At 37.3% G+C, this 18,445-nt stretch overlaps 3 protein-coding genes across 6 annotated transcripts; 2 read left to right on the top strand and 1 right to left on the bottom strand.

Moving 5' to 3' along the window:
• The first annotated feature begins 1,398 nt into the window (after positions 1–1,398).
• On the top strand, positions 1,399–2,871 carry LOC122043946. The gene has a single exon (XM_042604505.1). The coding sequence runs from the start codon at positions 1,399–1,401 to the stop codon at positions 2,869–2,871; it is 1,473 nt and encodes a 490-aa protein (XP_042460439.1).
• A 1,325-nt stretch (positions 2,872–4,196) lies between these two features.
• Positions 4,197–6,068, top strand: LOC121986971 (uncharacterized protein YwkD-like). The gene is made up of 4 exons (XM_042540894.1): positions 4,197–4,539; positions 4,645–4,734; positions 4,814–5,017; positions 5,795–6,068. The coding sequence occupies exons 1-4, from the start codon at positions 4,260–4,262 to the stop codon at positions 5,881–5,883; spliced, it is 663 nt and encodes a 220-aa protein (XP_042396828.1). The 5' UTR covers positions 4,197–4,259; the 3' UTR covers positions 5,884–6,068.
• An 897-nt stretch (positions 6,069–6,965) lies between these two features.
• Positions 6,966–16,541, bottom strand: LOC121986942 (polynucleotide 5'-hydroxyl-kinase NOL9-like). 4 transcript variants are annotated; one of them, XM_042540873.1, is made up of 10 exons: positions 16,116–16,541; positions 15,899–15,996; positions 15,771–15,804; positions 14,668–14,837; positions 14,345–14,534; positions 13,880–14,060; positions 13,122–13,233; positions 10,894–11,021; positions 10,256–10,383; positions 6,966–7,185 (listed from the first exon to the last, which is right to left on the bottom strand). In XM_042540873.1, the coding sequence occupies exons 1-9, from the start codon at positions 16,262–16,264 to the stop codon at positions 10,315–10,317; spliced, it is 1,131 nt and encodes a 376-aa protein (XP_042396807.1). In that variant the 5' UTR covers positions 16,265–16,541; the 3' UTR covers positions 6,966–7,185; positions 10,256–10,314. The 4 variants fall into 4 exon arrangements, with proteins under 4 accessions (XP_042396807.1, XP_042396802.1, XP_042396821.1 ...); XM_042540868.1 differs by having other exon boundaries at positions 6,966–7,180; XM_042540887.1 differs by lacking the exon at positions 6,966–7,185 and adding an exon at positions 7,273–8,112.
• Positions 16,542–18,445: the final 1,904 nt, after the last annotated feature.

The raw sequence follows: 18,445 nt of genomic DNA, 5'->3' as shown, positions 1-18,445 counted from the left end.
ATTCCAGAATCTGATTGGTTTGCTGTTTCCTTTATCACAAATGATGTGGATTCAGTAGAAAAGTAACTATATGCAGTATATGTAAGGTGATCTTTATATAAGCAAAATTTAAACAAAAAATTTTAAGCAACTGTTTGCACTTATTAATGCTGTCATTATGCATAAAGATAATTAAGGAACTGTATTAGAATTTTATGAAGCCCTATGGAGATGTCTTTCATGGAATTCAAACACTAAAAAGAATCCATTACACTTAGGTGTTGAGCTTCTGGTTGCTTGCCATATTTTTTTAAGCATTTATTTCTCTCTGTCTCACATTAACAAAGAAGACTGCAAAGACTTTTCTTTTTCTTTTTTTATGTTCCATACCTAATCTTGTAAAATGCAGCTTACATGTACATGAGGACGACAAAGAATCATGGAACTGAAAAAGAGGAAAAGTTTGGAGTAGAGGTGATTCCTATCACAGCTCAGGGTCTAGAAACGAGCAGTCAGTCATGAGTGTATGCAGTGGTCACAGACGACTGATTGTTAAAAAGTTCAGGTTTTCTAGTGACAACCTTCGGCTTAAAATTGGTTTATAGGATAAAAATTGCAGTATTCATTGATGCGGTTTTGGGGCCTTTGACTGTATAAGCCAATAAAGGCCTTTGTTGACATAAGGTATCTAGTTTATTTCCATTACATCTTAGATGATCGATCCCAAAATTTTATTTATTAATTTATCGAAGTTAGAATTCGATGTTTAGATACTTAAGAAATTAAAAAGATGTCTGACTGTTACATCATTATTCCAGAGGGAATAATAAACGTATTTGTTGCATGATCTAATAAGTTATTTAGACGCTTAAGAAATCTTTTACTGTTACATCATTATTCCAGAGGCAATAGAAAACGTATTTGTTGCATGATCTAATAAGTTATAATTTTATTTTTTTAGAATAAAAATATCATATCATTTATCCTAAACGATCCCTCCCGACAAGATTAAATTATAGTGAGTATTTTGTTCTAGTATGGTCCTGTGCATGAAAAGTTGAGGTTAGACATTCCTTGCATCAACTTTCTGTATACCTCGCTGAACAAGCATCTCCCTTTTGGATCCTGTCGGGTTGTAGATGCATTTTTGTATGTGTTTTAAAAGTTTGGGATAATTTTTAAATAGGAAATTATAAATAAAATGTTATTTTTATTTTTCAATAAGAATTGATGTGAATGGGCTTCCATCAGTAGAAGCCCAATAAGAACGGAGAGGCCCCCGGAGCTAGAAGAACGTCAGTTTGTTATCGTGATTTCCGTGGGCTGGACCGATCGCCTTCGGTGTTTCCTGGTTAACGTTTTATTCCCACTTCCCAGTAAGAACCGAGAGTCTTTTAAGAGAGCGGGCGAAGAAGAGGAATGGCGGAGGGCGGCTTGGAAGAGTGGCTGCCCCTTTTCCAGATTTTCCTCGACTCCGCCGCCGCCGACGGCGACGCCTCCCTCTGGCTCCGAAATCATCGCCGAAGCGGCCAGCACCCTACCACCGCTTTTCTTTCTCTCCTCCTCTCCGCCGCCCCCTCCCCCCATCTCCCGTCGGCCATCTTCCTCCAAACCCTCCCCCAATCCCTCCAATCCCGCGTCCTCTCCTTCCTCGCCGTGCACCACCGCCTCTTCCCTCGCTCCCGCCTCCGGTCCCTCGCCGCCCGCGTCCTAGACTACTCCGGCCCCGCCCTCGGGCCGGCATTTTGGGCCCGCAAGGCCGCCCAGCACCTGCTCGACGCCGTGTCCTTTTCGACTCCCGTTCCCTCTTCTGGGGAGGAGAACGACGACGGCATATATGCCTTGCCGGAGTGGCTCAAAGATCCCGTATTTGCTTCCGATCCTCTTCTCACATGGCTTCCTATCGCCCCCGGTTTGCTGCCAAAGACTACCGATCGATCGATATCGATCGCTGTTGAAACCCAAGCAATGGACTTGGTCACCGATCGAGAAGATGCTCGGGAAAGTTCTGGATCCGCGACATACTCTTCTCCTCTTCCTCCTCCTCCGACGACGAAGATTGTCCTCAGCCCTAGATTAATCGAGCGTGTCCTATCTCTGAAAGAATATCTGTTGGCGTCGGAGGCGCCGGCGGAAGTCATTCGCCTGGCCGAACAAATCCGTCAACTCTGCTCGGAATCCGGAAACGGAAGCCACCTCGCAATTCTCGACCTTCTCGAGCCATGGGAAACCCTAGACGAGACCGCATCGCTTCTCCTCTCCAGTCTCTCCGGCGCGCATGTCTTGAACTTTACAGGATGGCACGCCCACCTTCTCTGCTCCATCCTCCTCCCCAAGTTTCTCTTCCTCCAGCAGCCGCCGTCAAGATTGCTCCTTTCCTCCACCATCCAATTCTGTCGGCTTCATCCGGTGGCAGCAGTGGAAGCTCTCCTCTTCCCGTTGGCGCTCCGGAAGGAAGGACTCAATGCTGCTCTCTGCGACGTGCTCGCGCGAGTCGTCAAAGAATGCTTGCATCCAGTGCACGCTTCCTCCGCATGCCAGAGACTGCTCTCCGCCAACGCCATGGATAGAAACCCCGTGCTGCTGGCTCGCCACCGGGAGTCGATATGCGACGAGGTGGTGTGGACGGAGTCCATGTTCGTGCTGTTTCAGCATATCCTGAATCAAAAGGTTAGTTTGCCTCCTGATACTGTAGATTGTCTTGCGTCCGCCATCGATGAGAAGGCAAGCGAGTTCTCAAGGTCTCTCAAGTTTGGGAACTTCATGCTCTGCTTTGTAACCAAATGCGACGGCGCTTTGAAGCACAAGATTTTGTTGGAGAAAGCTGCTGGAAGGACACAGACTTTTGTGACCAAATCAATTCTGTCTAAGTTGAATGTTATGCAGAAGTAGATTTCGATAACTATTTTGTGTCTAAGGATTCCTTGAGGATAGATACTATAAAAGCTATGCAAAATCACAATATTAGGTGTAAAAATTAAAAGAGCTCCTAAATTATTTAAATTGTTAAAATAGTTGTTTTTTTCATCTGAAAATTTAATTATCTTATTTTAGTTAAAATTATTATATACATGACATTATTATATTAAAATAATTTTTTACCAATTTATTAAAATTATTAAATTTCATCAAAATCGTGAATAAAAATGATTTTAAAAATGTTATAGTACTAAATTCTAAAATTTTGAAATTTAAATTTGACTTTTATATCGAAATCCTATTATTTACCTGATCAATAATATTTGAATTTCATGTTAAAATCATTTTAAAATGGTAAATCGTCTTAAATTTTAAAATAATTCTGAATACTAAGTGTTATTATATTAAAATATTTTTACATCAAAATTATTCTAAAATATTAGTAATGAAAGTTTGAAAAGTAAATGGCTGCTTTTCATATTTTTTTTTTCTCCATAAGAGAACATGCCAACTAAATCTTTTGAGCATCCCTAGTCAAATAATCTCGTTTGGAATATGTGTCCTTAATTTACATGTTGGAACATAACCATATTTTAATTAAAATAATGAGGTCTAAGATTCAAATCTCGATAAAATCAAGATAAATATTTTTCTTATGTGTTAGTCATTATTCTAAAGATTAGTAATCGTCTGTGATTTATTTCCTTCGTATTGGTCCTAGGACAAATTAACGGAGGCGCTAGGGATGAATGTATTCATCTTTTTATCACAATAACCATAGTCTAATTAAAATTGGTTACGACTTCTCTTAAATTTATTTTCCCACTCAAGTTATAATTTAGATTAAGATAAGTGTCCGAGGTCATCCACAGGAGACAATATCTCTTGTTCCCTTCCATAATTTATATGTTAGATTGCAGTCGAAATATGATCAAAATTAATTACAATTTTCTCTTGATTCACCATCTCATCCAGATTGTAATTTAAGTTAATACAGACATAGGCCACCGACAATGAATTGGTCATACCATGCTCGGCACCATACAATCTGTCATTACTAGCAATCTTTGGGTACTTATTTTAACCCAAACTATAACATCAATGGAAAGGTAAATCCAATGGACATTGTAATCAATTTTGACCCAATTTCAGTTACGATCTACGTGCAAATTACAGCAGCTACAGGGAGAAAATCAAGGATTACGGATTACATGATAAAAGGGGAATTGAGTATAAACGAACTCGTTTCCCAGGCGTGGGGAAACGGGTGCGTGGTATAAATTTAGTGGGCTGGGAAAGAATGTCCCCATTTCCACACAAATTTCTTGGTCGGGAAAGGAGGAGCGTTCGCGAGCGGAGCAATGGCGATCCGATGCCTCTCACCGCCTTTCTCTCTTCCTTCGACCACGGTACGCCCTAGTCTACCTGATCACTGTGGATTTTCGAACATCTTTCTCTCCCACACTCCCCAGCTGTGCCGCAAAACCCTCGCCTCCAAAGGTTCTAATCAGCCATCGAGGAACGGACGCCGCTCGATCGCTGCAAGAGAGGAAGATCCAGTGATCCGTTCGCTGGGAAAAACCATGGTGTCGGCTGAGAAAGATCGCATCTTTACTGAAGTCGCAACAGATGCTGACGATGGTACCTTCTTTTGATCCTTTTGCAGAAATTGGCGAGATGTAAATCTTGATTACCGCAAGTATTTAAGTTGATATTTCTACTATACTTTATTTTTGTGATGAACAGATGCAGATTATGGAGTTGTTAGCATTCACCATGTTGGTGTGCTCTGTGAGAACCTTGAGAGGTCACTTGCATTTTACAAGGATCTTCTCGGTAGGTCTCTTGTCCTGTTGAGCAATTTAAGCAAACTCATTCGAGCAAAATGGTTTTGACAAGTTATATTCTAACTCAGGTCTGGAGATTAATGAAGCAAGGCCGCATGATAAGCTTCCATACAGAGGGGCATGGCTCTGGGTGGGTTCTGAGATGATTCATTTGATGGAGCTCCCAAACCCTGATCCCTTGACTGGCCGACCGGAGCATGGTGGCCGAGATCGCCATGCTTGTATCGCAATTCGAGATGTTATGAAGCTTAAAGCAATTTTTGACAAAGCTGGTACGTATTTAATGGTGCCGTGTTTCAGCTCTAACCTAGCTTTTGTTGTTCCTTGCATTTTCAAATGTACAGAAATAGAAGGTTAGGAAAAGCATGAACAATATAGCCCAGTTGATATTTGTAGTTATTTGAACAAATTGAGTTTGTCTCTAACCTCAATTTGTTCTTGTACCAACCTGATGATTCTGATTTGAACATACCATATAGAGTGCCTGGTTAGTGGTGGGGGTGCTACATGCTTAGATCACTATACAAAATATTTTCATTACAATAGATTTCAGCCCTATAAGCATCCTTGATGTTTGTCCCCTAATGAAGATATTTTGGCACTCAAAATTACCAAGTCGACCACTCCAGCTGGGTGGCCAGGTAAGTCACGGCCTCCTAACCACGATTGGCTAGGCTGGTTGCGGCCTCTGGCCACAATTTCACAGCTAGGCTGGGCTTGATCTAGCCGCAAATTTCACGAGGTCGTGACTGGTGGCTGCAATTTTGTAGCCTGGCCGCAACCGACTGACAGGCACGGCCTATTGCTGCGGCCGGAGGCGTGACTGACAATTGTAGCATTGTGGCTATTAGTAGTTTTTAAAAATTATTTTATATTTGAAATGAAAGGAGTATTTTCGAAAAGAAGAGTGATTTTGAATTCGGAGCAGCCTCACAGGACTATGAATTCTGCAGATCTTTAATGCTCACTGTTTTGTGAATTTAAAGCAGCCACACAAGACTATGAATTCTGCAGATCTTTCATGCTCACAGAATACTCTCTGGTTTCAGGTATCAGCTATACGCTCAGTCGATCAGGAAGGCCAGCAATTTTTGCACGAGATCCCGACGGAAACGCACTGGAGTTCACACAAGTTTGATTAAATGGGCAACATAGCGTTTACCATAAGAAAATTTTTAGATAGCATTATGTGAATCTGGCTCTACTAGTTACTACATGTAGTGATATCTTCCACTACTAAGTGGCAAATCTACTGGGTTCAAGTTCATATCTGTTAGTTGATCGAATAGAAAAGTTAGTAATTGAAGCAATAGTTCTGGTTTACTGACCACTCTGCTGTTCCCTCAATTATATTGGAATGCAGAATCAAAGAATGAAATTTCATGTTAAATTTCAACTGAATTATTGACACTTTGTCTTTTACAGAGGCATCACAAGCACTTTGATCACTTTTATGGAGAGAGAATAATCATCCATCATAAAAGATCGAGTGGGTGTTTTTTTTCCTCTTAGATTCTAAGGAAAAACAATAGATTGAAAACTTGCTAAATTTACCAAGTCTAAGGCTATAAATGAATCAAACTTTCTTAATAATTTATTATATATATATAATTTATTAATATTCATGAACAATGTATTAAATAAATAAAATATTAGTTAATAAAATTCTTTTAAATAAATTTAAATTATCAAATTTAATAATGAAGATAAAAATTTCAAACAAACAAATAAATTTAAATGAAAATTCAATAACATTAAAAGAACCAAGCTCACATCAAACTTACATTAAACTTAAACTAAAAAAAAAGAGATCAAATCGAACTTAAAGAATCATTTTAATGTCTGAATTCATTTTAAGCTCGACTTATCTAAACTCAATTATCTTATCAAATAAATTTCAGTTATCTTATCAAATAAATTTAAACACCATAAAATTCTTGACTTGGCTGGTTTATTACCCTACCTAATTCAACATTTTTTATCCAAGCAAATGAAAACAAGTCACAAAATTCTTTATTGCTCTTGATAAAATTCTTTATTTAAACCCCTCTCACAAAATCGTTTTATTTTATTTTTTAAATGGTAAAACCGGAACGTTCACTATTATTCTTTTGTTGATAACAAAATCTTGACATGCCAGCATAATTCCATAGAAACATTGATACCTATAAATCAAAAATAAAACAGGCATTAACTAAATATAAGATTGACATCTATGAATTAAAAATAAGCTAAAAATCTAACATAGACAAACGTACAGCAAAAGTTCCATATACAATTCTTTCATAATCAATTCAACCTCTAAAATATGTTAGTAAAGGACAGATCTTGTTATCAATTGCACTTGAAAAGCCATTGCCATCGTTATCTGTAGAGCAAACTCCCTCTCATTCTAGCTAAGCTCTAATACGGGCATACTTCTATCCATTGCAGTCCTAAACTTGCAAAGAGCAAGGATTATTAGAAACATTATTTTGTAAAAAAAAACATTAATGAAGTAAAATATGAAACAATTGCCTATAATATAGCAATTAAAATATTGACCTCTAAAGTCTAAACTATACAAATAATAATCAAATACAATTTCATGGCTTGAACAAGCAAAGGAAATAGACAAATCAGCATATTAAACAAACAAACAATTATTTTACTTTTTTTTTCCAATTAATAGAGAAAAGGCGAAAAATCAAACTTATATCATATCATCATCATAATATGTACAAAGCATTAATTAATCATTTTTATTAGATGAAACAACTAGATAATAATATCAATCAATATCGAGGAACTGTCCTTTCAAGGAGGCCATTTTAGGTGGTGAAATGGGCAAATTCAATCATCTAATACCAAGTTGGGCAGTACCTTTATTAGCACTAGATTGGAATGTATCTTCAAGAACATGGAAGCTATTCTGTCAAATTCGACAAGCCAATCCTTTTAAAGGCATGCGACTGTTTTTCAAACAACCATGATCCAATTAAATTTGGGAACAAGTGGAAACACATAGAAGGGTTTTTGAATTTGATAGCCACTAAGTGAACGGTCAACACTTGAACAAACAATGTTACTTTTTTGGAAATTTAAACTCAGGAAGATTAAGAGTACATCTGAATAAAACAATTACAAATTCCCACAAAAGATAAAAAGCAGATCTGACATAAAGCAACTGCATATTGGGAATGATCTAGTAGCATAGTTGGATTCTATCACAAATACTTTTACAAGTCACGTTTCTGAACTGAGAGGGATTGATACTGCACCCCTATCAACTAATGGTGCATACAGATAATCTACAGAACTTGTAAATTTGGTTGCATCTTTCAATGTGGTTCTGAGGGCTATAAAGATGCTCGGAAAGTTGAATATCCTGGTCCAAACAGCTTGAATGTTGTAGTTTTTCGAAGCTATATAATCAAACATGACATTGTGTAGATTTCCAAAAAAATTCTATTTGAGCACTTTAGAGATAGAAGATTGAACTATAACCTTCTAGCTTTAATCGTCAAAAAGGAGTCTGCAAATTGAAGAAATAATTTTATATCCATTGTACTCTAACATAACACAATTAAGATGATTTCTAAAATCCAAGATACCATATTGCAATCTCACAAAGGGGTAGACAAGCCCTTTTCAGTTTGACTTTAAAAAATTGACAGGTACATGTGATTGTTTTTAAGTTCTATTGTTCCCCGTGTTCTTGAAAAATCAGGTTTTATTTTCCTTGCTATTTATGAAAGGTCTTCGTTGTGAAACAAGTTCAGTATTAGCAAACTGGTTTGAGAAACTAGTAGTCATAGATTGGGAAAACTAGTTTTTATTAGTCATTGACTTGTAGTTATTCTAATAGCAAAGATCTGAAAATCCTATACAATTCAATTCCAAATAAAAATATTATCAAAGCCACCAACATACAAAAACTAGTATTTCAAACCCCAGTTCATTCGCAGCTGCTCTGAAAGCAAGCTTCAGAGCAGCTGCAACATGACCAAGGCAAAGATCACAAGCGTACATGGCAAAGATCACTAGTGTAGAGAGACTTCAATTAATCAAACAAGGCAACAATGGATACTTTCAACAGCATGGAATCTCCATACAATTCCTGAAGCAATGGATACCATCAGAAATGCACTAACGATGCTGCCAAGGGGCATGTGGACTTTCCCACATACAGGACTGTAGAACGAATAATGGACTAAATACAAGCAAAGCAATATCTATCCATCCAGTGCTGCAAAGCATACATCATGAACAGATGTGATAGCCTTAGCTTGGCTTGACCCTAAGTGGCCATAGGACAAATGCAGGCATGTTAACAACATAAAAAATGGACTGAGATGGTGGTCTTTGGGTGTAGGGTTCTTCATGTGAAGCAAGTCAAGTTCAATGTTGGTAGCAATGACCATAGGGTTTGAAAAGAGGAGCAACAAGCATGGAGGGCATGGCAGTTTTGGAAGGAATAGACCACAAGGAAGAGTTCTTCATAGGGTTTAAGACATCGAGAGTGACAATAGTGTTTCTTGGTATAGGGTTTGAAGCAAGGAACAATGCACATGTAAGAGAGTTCAAGAGGAAGAGATCGCATTTGGCATAGGGTTTCTCATATTTATGCTCTGTTTACTCCAAAGCACGGATGAGGAAGGGAAAGTAATCCTCGGAGGAAGAGAAGAGAAAAGGTGAAGAAAACCTTTAGAGGAAAGTGAATACATGCGACGTAATTTTGTAAATAAAAAAAGATACATGCGCCATTTTTTAGATACATGGTATAATTTTGTGAGTTAAAAATAGTACATGAGTCATTTTTTTATATATGGTGTGTCATTTTTTTTCCATCCATTGCTTTCCATCCGATTTTGAGGTGATCAATTTTGGTTCCAAAACTATTTGTTGATAGATTATGTTTCTCTTCCCTCTAAAAATTTTAAAAAAGTATTTTTTTTTAGGGTGAAAACTTTTCCAGAAACTTTTTCTTAATTTTGCTTTCTGCTCCCCCAAATAAACTTACCATTAGTGTTCCCCATAGGGATCACAAGGTTTGGGGGGTTAGGTGGTAATTCTGATCGATCAGAAAAAGTATTTTGGAGATAAGGATAGAAATACCTACTCATTAATTCCTAGTTAACCAAGAATAAAAATTTTGACAGCATAGGTATTCCTGATTAAAATTCAAATGCATTGCAGTTATATCTCTTCAACTCCCGTGAACCAAAAGCACCACAGAAGAAAGCATAACCTTAACAAAATGCAAAAAAGAATAATGTGATTCCTTGTGTGTAATAATTTTAGTAGCAATTTTGATGCTGCAAGATTTTTTTTTTTTTTTTAAAGAAATAAGCTGAGGTGGTTCACAAGAAAACTTTGTGGTGAAACCATAAAAAAGCATGCTCAATGCAAGATGCTAAGACAGTCAAAGACGTCTTCCATCTTCCATGTACTTCATTTGTGTCATTCTTGTCACTTTTGTGGAGATTAATAGAGTTAAATAAAACATGCAGAGAAAAACATTATGATACCATGAGTAGAAACCATCATGTATGTAGCTCTTCATGCAATCAAACCAGTGTTCCACTTCTTACAAATTCTCATTCAAAAATTTGTGGAGCACATTTGTAGCCATGTATGGGGATGCACATCCATGCACCTGAAAAGGTTGCGACAATTAAAGTTGATCAACGAACCATTAACATACAATCAGAGTTTATTTTGAGCTAATAAGTTTCAGCATTGAGCATAAGCACTGTGTCATTATCGCGATAAGGTTGACTGCAAGCTTTTCTTAGACTATCAAAGGAGATAAAATTACCAAGGAAAAAGATGTAAAATAGAGTGTTTTCTTAGCTCCATGTATGTGCTAGCAAGTACCAGAAGCAATTTGTTTAGTAAATTGGTAAGCAAGAATCAAAATGTACAATCAAGAAGAGGGATGTTCATGGACTTGCTCACAAATACTATGTAGACTTGGTCAAAGCAACCAACTTATAGGGAAATTAGGGACGTCATGGAATATATATATATATATATATATATATATATATATATATATATATATATATATATATATATATATATATATATATATATATATTTATACACACACACACACACCAAGAGTATGTAAGTAAATATCTACCTTGATACAAATTATACTCACCCGCAAGAAACCTGAAGGGATTTCAATAAAGCCCTGTAGAAGAAGATCAACCTTTTGTAGAATGCAAAAGGGAACGGGTGTAATAACATACAAAAGACCTTTGATCACATCGATAGCTCGCACAATACCTGATCAATCAATTTATAGGTTAATCACAAAACAGAAACCATAGTCCATTGAAATTCCAACAAATTCCTTAAAGTTGCCTATATAAAGATACAGATTGAAGATTCCTTTTAAAATTGGAAATTGTGTAAAATGCAGAAATTTAGTATAGAGCCATGAAGCATTTGAGATATTGCTCATGATTACTTTTCAAATAAATATTTCGCTAATTTTCTAGCATATTCTTCCCACTAGAAGAATATTAGGTGTGATTCGATCACATTTATTTAATATAATAAATCTGGACGCGAGAAACTAAATTTGCTACCGTGTGGCCTGGAGGTAATGGGTTCGAGTCTCGGAAACAGCCTCCTGTAAAGTACGGTGAGGTTGCATACAATAGACCCGGGACCTTGTATTGGCGGGAGCTTCGTGCACCAAGTGCCCCTTTTTATGTGAGAAACTAAATTTAATCAAAGATAATGAAAAGAAAATCTGTTATAATGGTCTGCCTACAACATGGAATTTGATGGTTATGTGCATAATATCAAGTGGGATAAGACTTGGTTGTTGCAGAATACCAAAAGAATGTAGCAGTCTAGCAGAGATATCAGTTGTTAAATAAACAAAAATTTTAATATCAAACAAGTACGAGATCATCACAGTGAATCATCACCAATAAAAATGGTTTCCTTTCTTCCAAGAACACGAAACAAGTTATAAAGCGAAGCAGAATTTGAATAATACTTCATAAAAACATAGTACTAGAATTCCAACTTTTGGCTCTTCTGTATTTTCTGTCAATCGCAACAAGCACTAGTGCAGACAATTTCAATGAGACCAAAATCCATAAAATTTGTTGTCTATTCTATTTCTCTCTGTGCTAACAATTTCAGTTAAATAAACCAAAAAGATGCATACTCATCTGTTATTTTTTAAAATCGGATATCATCATCATTTTTACAAGAAGGAAGCCATAATGCGCAAGTCTCCCTTGTGATTTAGGAAAGGTTTGTGCATAAAAGCTTCAGTTCAGCAAGTCTACAGGATATTCTATCATCACCTGAATCCAGTGATGAGAATGTTGCACTAAGTATTGGAAAATTAGCTTGCCCCTTTACAACCATGTGTGACAATATTTGGCAAAGCGCACTAAGTTACGAGTTTTTATTTAATAAATGATTTGCATGGAGCATATAGGATTCCTCGTGTATTTTGTAGATTGAGGTATCAAGTTTACATAATGGACTTAATGGATTAAACGTACAGCCATGTGAAATTTCAAGCTTGAGAATGGTAATAAAGCTTGGAGAAGACCCTTTGTGTTGAAACTGTAACCTTATAGGCTTGTTTGGGAGTAGAAATAATGTAAAGATATGACCAATGTTATGGATACAGGAAAAGTTAAATGGTTGTAAGAACAATTTAAATCATGATCTAGGAACAATGTAAGGCATGTCATGATCTAGGAACAATTTAAATCATGGAAGGGCTCAACTAGGAAAAGAGTAGCAGGTAGCTTAATAGTTGTAAGAAAAACCTAATGCATATTATGTTCATCGCTTGCTCCATTGCCTCATTTAAAGGTGTATTTAATGAATATTGTTGTGAGGTTGCACCAGATATGACAAATGCAAACCATTTTGTGCTAGCGTGCACATCCTTTCTTCTTGATATTGTTCACATGTGCAATTGCTCTCTGACGGTGTGCCAATCTTTGCTGTTTATGTTCATGAATAAGAATTACAAATGATATGCAGCAAATATTCCTCCATTTTGTTCTATAAGCATGATAAGGGCAAAATTGTCTACATAACTTGCTCAGCCATACTACAAAAAATGTTTAATATTTGACTTCTATAGTGTCTTCAAAAATGTTGAAAAGTTAATTTTCCAGTGCTTTGATTAGTGATGGAAATGGACGCTGGAAAATATTATCCAACACTTACTGGTGCAATAGCACAAGTGTTGACAATTTTCAGTAATAGATAAAATAATGTAAAAATTTTATATGCTTGCTGTTGAGAAAATAAATGTTGCCAACACGACTTTGCATGTAGTCCTGATAAGTAACTGAGAGGCAGGAAAATGAGAGAAATAAGACAAGCAGAGCAGCTTATTACCAAGTCCCACACATGGAGGTATCTTAGACTTGGATTTTGCAGGCACATCCGAACTGACAGCCAGGCCAACAATTGTAGCATTAAGACTGTGAAATATTTCACTACTTGGAACCTACAAAAAAAAAGAAAAAGACAGCATATAAGGAAATGAAGATAGATTACACATGTTTATGGGTTATAAACAAGTTGATTATTCAGTTTATTAGCTACTTAGCTTCAGGATTAAATATTGGAAAAACAAGATACATGTTTGTCTGATACCTGCTGAAGTTTGTATACATGCAACATAAAATCATTGGTTATTAGGAATTAAGCACCCAGGATCCTTTGGACCACAACCCCTGGTCCGTTCCTGGACCAGGGGTCGTTTATAGGTGGGATTTCATGGATCCCACCTGTATAATAGGTGGGGTCCATGAAATTCCACCTATGAGTGATGTGGTCCATCCTCTGGACTGCACTTTGCTGTCCAGAGGATCTGTACCCGGAATTAAGAGGATGACACAAAATCATTAATGAAGTTGCACATTTACAAAATGGTTGATGGATCTCTTCTTCACAAGAACAATATAAATGAAATGCCATAAGGAAAAACAAGGGAAGGCTGTAAATCATAGCTCAAACAAAAAACTGACACAGCTTGAGATATATTGGGGTCACACAAATGATTAGGAAAGAGCATGCATATGAAACTCAAGACAACATGTTAAACCAATCTTAAGTATAAGTTTAGTTAAATCACCTAATGCTTTACTAACCTGACAATGAAGATGAATGACCTTTACTTTTGAAAAAGGAACCACATATGGAGAAACAGCAGCCAGAGCACGAGCAAGCGCTTTATTAGTCAGAATATTCAGGTTGTTGGGGAAGCATTGCTTGAAATAGCCAAAAAGACGCTGGTCTCGCATATGGCGAGCATCTTTCTGAACTAATATACTGCAGGAAAAAAAGAAAATTTGGCACTGTTAAAGCCTTACAGGTGAAGTTGTCCAGCTCTATAGCACACCAACTCAAGCTATAGCCTGGTGTATACCTAAAACTTGGTAGAAAGCATAACTAGATTAATAATCGATTTCAAAATCAAATACAGACAAAAAATGTAGCTAAGTCCAGAAATGACAAATAATCTTCTATTTGCTAAACATTTGGACATCAATGTGTACACGAAGTAGTTTCAGCAGACATAAAGAGTAAGTCAATTGTGAATGATGAAAACTCACGATTCATTTTTAATATTTCGACGTGCTGAATCAAGAACAAGTATAGGAACTTTATGAAGTTCCTGCTGGTTTGCATCCAACCAGAATGTCCCAACTGGTAGATTTTTACTCTGAAGTGAAATGTGTATCTGAACAACTAGAGTAGGAGATATATATCTTAACATTTCAACCAAGAGATCAAAGCCAGTGCCTGCATACAACAAAGATCAATGAAGAGTTCCCAGCCAACAAAATAAGTCGCTATTTTCAGAATAAAAACACTTATTTTGCTACTTGAAAAGAGAAAAAAATATCAAGTAACAGCAAATATTTCAAAAATATACCTTTCACCCATCCAGGAGTGTTAATAATCAAAGGCAACACTGTATTTCCAGGATCATTGGGTTCATCCAGCTGATGATACTGCTTGATAAAGTAATCATATAATCTTAACGTAAAATCCAGATATGCTTCCGGATTACTCTTTGAGGAGATGTCGCCCAAGTAGAAAAACCTGAAATTTTATGAATTATTGTGTTGTATAAAATTTTCAATAAAAAATAAAATCACATCAACTTTTGAATGACTTTATACACTATTTTGTTAAAATGAGAAGTTGTAGACTAGCGAGTGGGTTTATAAGACTTAGATGAGTGTACTATAGTTAGATTTAAGCATTTTGGACCAAATATTGAGACGATCAAGTTAATGACCCATTTCTTTCATTTGGGCAGATTGTTATATTTTGGTATTAGAGCAAGGTTTGTCATAGGCATGATGAGCGCCAAACAAGTAATAAAAGGATTAGTCCATCGCATGTTCTAATTAGAAATTATTGCTTGCAGAAGTGGAACCGCCATTAGATTGAGGCTCACATCCCCCATATGAGATGATGGTATCCAATAAGTTAGACTTGTGGCCTTGACAGGGACAAAATCTAGTATGACTAAATTCCAACATTGTTTTATAACTATGTAGAAGTTGCTCATAATTAGTTTGAGATATCTCCATCTTAGGAATCAATAAACTATTTCCAGCCTCAGATATAGAACAAGTGAATAACATGAACAAAGAAGGTGTTTCTTCATCATGAAAAAAAACCACAAGTAACACATTGAATTAAGTCATTACTTAATTGAGGGCCTTCCGGCCTTGATTGTAAAAACTTTGAAGGTTGCAATATTTTCATTGAACAGCTAAAGCCTTTGATGTTACTAGATGCTTTTAGATGATAATTTTTTAGTTAAAATAAAAAACATTTGTATCTCTAATTTGTTTTTGTCCTTGAAATGATTGGAATAAGATATTTGAATTAGCTCTTAAAGCTAAATTAATAAATCACTGAAACTTAAAAAAAAAAAAAGCGCCAATAAATGAACTTTGAGTAGTCAACCGACTCATGTTACGAGTATCAGACTAAGCAACCATAGTCAAATTAAATGCATACCTTTCAGTTTCTCTAATGCATGGATTCATCAAATCTACAAACAAAGAAATAACGTGCTGCTTCATTACCTTTAATTTGAGAAAAAAATCCATAATATAAAAAGGAAGTTGGATGAGGAATATTGATACCTGAAATAGTTTCCTTAATAAGAGTGAGAGAGACACATCCAGGAGGAGAGAAATCAGGTTGTCCCACATCTGTATCCAAATAACCAACTCTCCCATACCTGCGATCAAACATTCCCAGTAACATTCAATCTTAAAGCTTTAAGAGAAAGTAAGATGAATCCTAGGGGGGAAATAACCCTTTTTCTCAAGAGTCAAAAGAATGAAAAGAAGTGGGCACCTTGGCAAGAGGGCATTGAGGAGGTAGCGGGAGAAGGTAGACTTGCCGCTATTCTTAGGCCCGCACACGAAGACCACAGGCGGAGGAAAAGAAGCGGAAACTATGCTCTCCGCTGCATGCGCCCAGTCCAACGGAATAATTACCTCCATCTCCGTGCTAGGACACTCCTGTTCACTCCAACTCCACCCACCGTCCTGATCTCTCTCTCCGCCGACAAAAGAACACAAGCACGCACGGCACAATCTATCTCACCCGCATACACAACTCACAGCGCAGCTTCTAGTTTCTCAACCTCCACAGCCCACGTCTTCCGAGGCAGCACCCGGCGCCGGGATTCCCCGCTGTTGGCCGCTGTTGCGCGAAGGAGCCGGAGCGGAACGAGAACCGGAACCCGCAAGACCTGCTAATTAGGTCTGATAGACCGATTCGAACAAGTGGGTTTTAATGGACCATATGGGTTTAATGGACCGAGTGAGGTCCCCGGTCCCGGTTCAATCGGTCCATCCAATCCGTTTAATAAGGAAATATTTTTTACTTATTTTTATTGTCAGTATCATAAGAAACAATCTATTTTGATCGTCCTGATCTTTCTTTGGTTATGTATATTTTTTTTTCTCGGACAATTTAGTGGTTAACACATAAAATATTATCATGAAATTTATATTAAATCTTAGTAAAATTGAATTAGTCATTATTTTAAAAATTAATAATCATTTATGATTTATATTTTTTGTGTTAATTTTAGGATGATTTAATGAAAACGCAATGTTTTTGAAAAATAATTTGGCCAGATTCATCTTCATTTATTTCTTCGAATAAAAAAACAGAAAAATATATCGGCACATAATATTCACGCATATAAATTTGTCCACGGACGATTTTCAAACACACACAACTCGCTCAAACGCAGACAAATATATGTATATACATATCACGGACAGTTCGATATCTGCTTTAGCCAATTTAGTCCGCATAATTTTATTTTGGATACGGTGACGGAAGTCAACTAAGCTTAGGTCTTCTCCTCAGGTTCCAGCTCTCTGTTCTCGACCGTAGAGTACCCACGGCTGCAGTCCGCCTTGCCGCCGGCGTCAGCTGGGCTTATAAACAGCCCGTAGAACCCTCCGATGACGACAATCATAGCCATCATCCAGACAGCCACCGCTAGCACCGTGGGCATCACCCTCGCCACTCGCCAGGCGAACGCGAGGTTCAGCGCCGCCGACGAGGCCCAGACAGCCGCCTTCAGCCGCTCCCTGGCTTCCGACGCGCCGTCGGGGCCCATTCTCTCGAACCTCTTGAGGCAGGCGAATAGCAACGCCAAGTCCGAGTAGGCGAACACGATGAAGGCTAGCTCCGACGGGTCGTGGCGCGCGCGGTAGGCGATGCCGGCGGAGTGGAAAACGAGGAAGACGAGGACGGCGGCGGCCAGAAAGCGAGCGAGGCTGCCCTGCGGTGACCATTTCGTCGACCGGGGATGATCACTCGATGACGTTAACATCTTTTCCATGCTTGCACTGGACGATCTCATTCCCACCGACGGCCGGTGGCTCAAAATTTAAATACAGGCCGTGAATTGACTTGGAGAAGACCGATGACTGAAGTCGTCCCAGGAAACTGCGGAGAAATTAAAGGTAACAGCAACGCTGGGTTTACCAAACCCAAAAAGTTGGGTTTTGTAAACCCAATGACATTGCAAATGATATAGTTTTTATAAACCCGTTGGATGCTGGGTTCAGGATTCTTTAAAAATAAAATAAAAAATAAAAAATTGTGGGCATGGGTCTCACATATAGTGGATGTGAGCCAAATTTTTTTTTTTTTTTTTAAAAAAATAGAAAATTTAATGTAACGGACAATTTTGACAACGGTTGGCAACGGTTAATTTTTTCACACAACGGTTAGAAACGGTCATTTCACATTACTTTTTTTTAACAACAAATTTTTTGACTTATAAATAGCATAATATTTTTCATTTCCCTACTCACTATTTAAAACTTTCTCTACAATTTCTCCACTACAATATTTCTATCTCCTTATTCAAAATAGTTAAAAAATTTAATAATTCATTCAACAATTTATTTGGTTCTCCAAATATAAAGGGAAATTCAAACTCTCAAAATTCTCAATCATGTTTTCTTCCCAACCTTCATCCATCTCAATTTACTTATGCAACTCAATTTTCACAAAATGCTCCCACATGTTCGAATTTTGTTCCTCATGCTCCGTTTTTCATGTTTCCATCTGATTATGTCACCTCCTCAAATATTTACTACTCCATCACCATCGAGCATGTCGTCGAATGAATCTCGACAGGTGAGTTTGGGAGG

Source organism: Zingiber officinale, chromosome 1B, assembly GCF_018446385.1.
Source record: "Zingiber officinale cultivar Zhangliang chromosome 1B, Zo_v1.1, whole genome shotgun sequence".
Lineage (NCBI taxonomy): Eukaryota > Viridiplantae > Streptophyta > Magnoliopsida > Zingiberales > Zingiberaceae > Zingiber > Zingiber officinale.
Note: the sequence above shows the minus strand (reverse complement) of the source record. Positions and strands in the feature narration are given on the sequence as shown.

What these genes read in the sequence shown, in the direction of transcription:
- LOC121986942 (XM_042540873.1), bottom strand. Translation starts at nt 16,264, where the DNA reads ATGGAGGTAATTATTCCGTTGGACTGGGCGCATGCAGCGGAGAGCATA. An exon ending in TATTAAGGAAACTATTTCAG is followed by an intron (nt 15,805 to 15,898) that starts GTATCAATATTC and finishes CTTTGTTTGTAG; the next exon opens with ATTTGATGAATCCATGCATT. An exon ending in TCCCTTCAGGTTTCTTGCGG is followed by an intron (nt 10,384 to 10,893) that starts GTGAGTATAATT and finishes CAACCTTTTCAG; the next exon opens with GTGCATGGATGTGCATCCCC.
- LOC122043946 (XM_042604505.1), top strand. Translation starts at nt 1,399, where the DNA reads ATGGCGGAGGGCGGCTTGGAAGAGTGGCTGCCCCTTTTCCAGATTTTC.
- LOC121986971 (XM_042540894.1), top strand. Translation starts at nt 4,260, where the DNA reads ATGGCGATCCGATGCCTCTCACCGCCTTTCTCTCTTCCTTCGACCACG. An exon ending in ATTTTACAAGGATCTTCTCG is followed by an intron (nt 4,735 to 4,813) that starts GTAGGTCTCTTG and finishes ATTCTAACTCAG; the next exon opens with GTCTGGAGATTAATGAAGCA. An exon ending in AGCAATTTTTGACAAAGCTG is followed by an intron (nt 5,018 to 5,794) that starts GTACGTATTTAA and finishes CTCTGGTTTCAG; the next exon opens with GTATCAGCTATACGCTCAGT.